This window comes from Solea solea, chromosome 2 (genome assembly GCF_958295425.1).
Source record: "Solea solea chromosome 2, fSolSol10.1, whole genome shotgun sequence".
NCBI lineage: Eukaryota > Metazoa > Chordata > Actinopteri > Pleuronectiformes > Soleidae > Solea > Solea solea.
The window spans coordinates 39,593,317-39,598,860 of NC_081135.1; the positions used below are offsets into that span (position 1 = coordinate 39,593,317).

At 43.1% G+C, this 5,544-nt stretch overlaps 1 protein-coding gene across 1 annotated transcript; it reads left to right on the forward strand.

Moving 5' to 3' along the window:
• Positions 1-3,044: 3,044 nt before the first annotated feature.
• On the forward strand, positions 3,045-5,324 carry lacc1 (laccase (multicopper oxidoreductase) domain containing 1). The gene is made up of 5 exons (XM_058614358.1): positions 3,045-4,042; positions 4,224-4,402; positions 4,479-4,644; positions 4,715-4,940; positions 5,014-5,324. Exons 1-5 carry the CDS (start codon positions 3,577-3,579, stop codon positions 5,264-5,266), a joined length of 1,290 nt encoding a protein of 429 aa, XP_058470341.1. The 5' UTR covers positions 3,045-3,576; the 3' UTR covers positions 5,267-5,324.
• Positions 5,325-5,544: the final 220 nt, after the last annotated feature.

A 5,544-nucleotide genomic window follows, 5' to 3' on the forward strand; every position in this document is an offset into this window, starting at 1 on the left:
CTTCCTCAGAGAGAGAGAGAGAGAGTGAGAGGTGGAGGAGGAGGAGGAGGAGGAGTGGTCTCAGTGAGGGGGAGGAGTTAATGGAAATGACACAGATTGGTAATTTCCTTATTTTAAATATAATATCCTTGAACGTTTCAGTGACACTGGAACATGAATAAACCATACAGCAGAACGGATTATAGAACACAAGAGAATAGAATAGATTACACAATAATACAGATTATAAACTAGATCAGAACACAGATTACATAAGAGAATAAACAAAATGCACATTATCACAGAATAAAATAAAAGAATAGAATGAACATCTGTCCTAGTTATTTGCTGCCCTCTGCTGGTGGTGAAGAGAACATGTCAAAAATATCAGGTTTACACTGTAAAAATAGGTAAGGTTTACACTGTAAAAAATCAGGTTTACACAGTAAAAAAGAGAGGTTTACACTGTAAAAAAAGGGGAGGTTTACACTGTAAAATATGATGTTTACACTGTGTTACGGCCTCCAAACAATTGAATAAACCAATCAGTGGCTCAAATTGGAGACCTCAACATAAAAGAAGGACACCAGAAAATTGAACATTTTATTAACCAACTTTTCCTACAGTGAAACGAATATTCTTGAAGAAAACCAAAACTAAAGTATAATATAAATACCTTACCAAATAAAGAATCAGCAAACCAAAAAGGGACCTGGAGATGCCAGCCAAACTCAGCAAAATGGAGGGGGGCCAGGCCACCCCCTATAGGGACGACGAAGCTGCCCCCCCCCCCCCCGACAAAACCAAATAATAAACTAAAGCTAAACGAAAGGTAGGACTGCCTGCCATCTCCAGGCCAAAATAAAATAACAACTAAATCAAAGATTACTGAAAGGAAAAGGTATTTAACAAATCATACTGTGGGACTAAGGTCTTGCTGGGTCTCAGTCTCGTGAGCAACTGAACTGCTGGTAATTGGGCGCTAACGATTCTGGATCTGCTGCAGGTGTGTCAGCCTGAGTGAGCCAGCCTGATAAGGAAAGAAGGACATGCAGGTTTAAGCACAGCACAGGGATTGAAGAGTGATGTCATGGCCACACGCAACACACTGTAAAATACGAGGTTTACACTGTAAAAAAGAGAGGGTTACACTGTAAAAAAAAGAGAGGATTACACTGTAAATAATGAGGTTACACAGTAAAAAAGAGAGGTTTACACTGTAAAATATGATGTTTACACTGTAAATAATGAGGTTTACATAGTAAAAAAGAGAGGTTTACACTGTAAAATATGATGTTTACACTGTAAATAATGAGGTTTACATCGTAAAAAAGAGGTTTACACTGTAAAATATGTTTACACTGTAAAATATGAGGTTTACACTGTAAATAATGAGGTTTACACAGTAAAAATGAGAGGTTTACACTGTGAAATATTCAGTTTACACTGTAAAAAATGAGATTTACACTGTAAAATATGAGGTTTACACAGTAAAAAAAGAGAGGATTACACTGTAAATAATGAGGTTACACAGTAAAAAGAGAGGTTTACACTGTAAAATATGTTTTACATATCCTAACCCCCGGGCGCTACTCAGTGTGGCAGCCCACTGCTCCTAATTCTAGGATGGGTCAAAATGCAGAGGAATACTTTCCCTAAGGGGATTAATAAAAATTAAACTTTAAACTTAAACTTTAAAAACTTTACACTGTAAATAATGAGGTTTACACAGTAAAAAAGAGAGATTTACACTGTAAAATATGAGGTTTACACAGTAAAAAAAGAGAGGGTTACACTGTAAATAATGAGGTTACACAGTAAAAAGAGGTTTACACTGTAAAATATGATGTTTACACTGTAAATAAGGTTTACACAGTAAAATAGTGATGTTTACACTGTAAAATATGATGTTTACACTGTAAATAATGAGGTTTACACAGTAAAAGAGGTTTACACTGTAAAATATGAGGTTTACACAGTAAAAAAAAGAGGATTACACTGTAAATAATGAGGTTACACAGTAAAAAAAAGAGGATTACACTGTAAATAATGAGGTTACACAGTAAAAAAGAGGTTTACACTGTAAAATATGATGTTTACACTGTAAATAATGAGGTTTACATAGTAAAAAAGAGGTTTACACTGTAAAATATGATGTTTACACTGTAAAATATGAGGTTTACACTGTAAATAATGAGGTTTACACAGTAAAAATGAGAGGTTTACACTGTGAAATATTCAGTTTACACTGTAAATAATGAGGTTTACACTGTAAAATATGAGGTTTACACAGTAAAAAAAAGAGAGGATTACACTGTAAATAATGAGGTTACACAGTAAAAAGAGAGGTTTACACTGTAAAATATGTTTTACATATCCTAACCCCTGGGCGCTACTCAGTGTGGCAGCCCACTGCTCCTAATTCTAGGATGGGTCAAAATGCAAAAAACTTTACACTGTAAATAATGAGGTTTACACAGTAAAAAAGAGAGATTTACACTGCAAAATATGATGTTTACACTGTAAAATATGATGTTTACACTGTAAATAAGGTTTACACAGTAAAATAGTGATGTTTACACTGTAAAATATGATGTTTACACTGTAAATAATGAGGTTTACACAGTAAAAGAGGTTTACACTGTAAAATATGAGGTTTACACCGGCAATACAAAATGTCAACAAAGTTAAAATACATAGTTAAATTACAAACAATAGCAATAACCACCAAATAAAATCCTGCTCAGCTTGTGACAGGTTTTTCCTTGTGAGCAGATAAAACTAATCCTAGATAAAATGAAAAGTTCTTTAACTATTAAGTTATTTAAGTTTCCTGGGATTTAGAGAAAATTTAAGTGTTTTTTCTGTTCACATTTAAAAAAGAGAAGCGAGGTACCTTCAGGTGAGGGGGCGGAGCCTGTGTCGAGCTGCAGGAAGCAGGAACACTGGGAAAGTCCAACATCGGCATATCAGGTGGCACACACACACACACACACACACACACACGTTCAACATTCATGACTTGAGGGGACATTGCATTGACTTACATCCTTTCCTGGAGACTTACTCTAACCCTAACCACAATTACTACTGACCTAATCCTAATCCTAACCTCAACCTAACCTTAAAACATATCTTCACCTTAAAATGTAGTCATTTATGTTATGGAGACTTGATTTTTGTCCCCACAAGGAAGACAAGTCCCCATAATGTGACAACAACATTAGTAATACCTCGAGACACACACACACAGATCAGAGTTGAAACAGATAATCATTAACTAAAGCTTCCTGTTTAACTTGTTACAGTTATCACTCACTCACTCACTCACTCACTCACACACTCACACGCACACTAAATGTTAGAAGTTGATTTAAATCCATGTTTGTGTTCTCTCACAGCTGTTAGTGTGACGTCATCAGACCGGAGTCTCTGCAGTCAGCAGAAAAGGAAGTGACTCAGAGCAGAATTTCCAGTGTGTGTGTGTGTGTGTGTGTGTGTGTGTGTGTGTGTGGGCGGAGCCTCGCAGCACAGTCTCTCACACTCACACACACACACACACGAGGAAGTCCAGTCGGCTTGTTCTCTCTGACCTCGATGCCTCGCGCCGTCCTGATCCACGGCTGTGGACCGTCATGCACCGCGGGCTCCTCCCTGTTGCCGGAAGTCGCTCCGGACTCGCAGGTGTTCGTTTTGAGCGGGAAACTTCACCGCGACCTGGCAAGCCGCGGGGGCGCGCACGTGCACGCGCTGGACGGCGGCTCCACAGCGGAGCGCGTGTTCCGCTTCAAACAGCGCGTGGACTTGCTGGACCTGAACACCGTCACGGTGCTGACCAGCCCGCGGGGGCGGGGCCTGATGACGCGGTACCAGCAGCTGCTTTTCACTGCCGTCTACACCTTTAAATACAAGGTGGTCGTGGACGTCACCTGCCCGGGCTGCACAGACTCCGCCCACCCAGACTCACCTGGTGAAGGAGTGGAAGAAGAAGTGCGCAAGTTTCTGCAGCAGTTACCTGCACTGAGGGGCGGAGTCACGGTGCTGACGTCAACTCTGATCCCAGGTGAGTGATTGACATGAGAATGACGTCATAGAAGAGAGAGAAACCACACAAACCAGAGAAGAGATGACAGAACGTGGACGATGTGACGGTGTCGTGACGTCACTGCTGTGACATCATCAATACACATTTACACTCACAGTTCTATGTTTGCTTTGAAATTCTTCTTCTCTTTGTTTTTCAGACACTTTTGGTCACGGCTTCAGCACGCGTGAAGGGGGCGTGTCCTACATCCCGACTCTGTCCTCCTTAAACCTTTTCAGCAGCAGCAGGAGGCGGGACCCTGTCGCCGTGGTGACAGAGAACAGGCGGCGCCTCGCCGTCCACGGAGGCTTCCATCCAAAACCACTTCACCTGGTCAAGGTACAAAGCCGAGCCCACGTCGACTCGCCTCATCGTGTGATCACATGACACATGGCCTGACTCCTCCCCCCCGTAGGTGAACCACGCCAGCGACGTTTGGGTCATGAGCAAAGCTCAACCCGACAGTTACGACGCAATAGTGACCGATCAGAGCGGAGTGGTGGTGGCGGCGCCGGGAGCCGACTGCATGACCCTGCTGTTCACCGACCCTGTGAAGAAAGTGGGCGGAGCCGCTCACGCAGGTAAAACACCTGTTCATGTTCAGCTTCAAAAACTCAGCTGTTCTCCCCGATAATTTCTGCTCATCCTCAGGTTGGAAAGGGACCTTGATGGGCGTCGCCATGGCGACGGTAAAGGCCATGGCGACAGAGTTCGGTTGCCAGGTGAGGGACATCTTGGTGGCGGTGGGGCCGAGTGTCGGGGCGTGTTGTTTCACCCTGGACAGACAGGAGGCGCTGCAGTTCGTCAGCATCCATCCAGACTGTGTCGTGGATCCAGAGTCAGACCGACCGCACGTCAACATCCGCCTCGCCAACAGGTGACAGGTGCTGCACGACAGCCACGCCCCCTGCATCACTGCATCATGTTTCTCATGCCTCTCACCTCCTCAGGCTCCTCCTACAGAGAGGCGGGATCCTGCCCGAACACATCCACGACGACGCGGTGACGACACGCCCCCGCGTGACGCTCTGCACTTCCTGTCATCCTCGACTCTTCTTCTCTCACGTCAGAGACGGAGCTCACTTTGGAACCCAGGTGGGTTTCCTGTGGATCAGAGAGACCGAGGACAGACCTGAGGACGGACCTGAAGACAGACCTGAGGACAGACCTGAGGACAGACCTGAGACACCTTTGATCTTTTAGGATCAGAATGATGTTTGTTCACATTTGTAGAAACTGAAATAAATGACTTTTAATAATATGACTTTTTATTTCATGTTCCAACATATGGTGACATCTAGTGGTGAAGCTGTGCATCACGACTGCTGTAGTCAAATAATCACACGACAGGTGTCACACGCACCTGCCTCCTTCACTGAGTTCTAAAATCAATGGTTTTAGAGGGATTTCCACAGTGAGACACAGACGTGATCATCAGTGGATAAAAAAAATGTCGACAGTTTTAAATGTGGCGTGTTTGT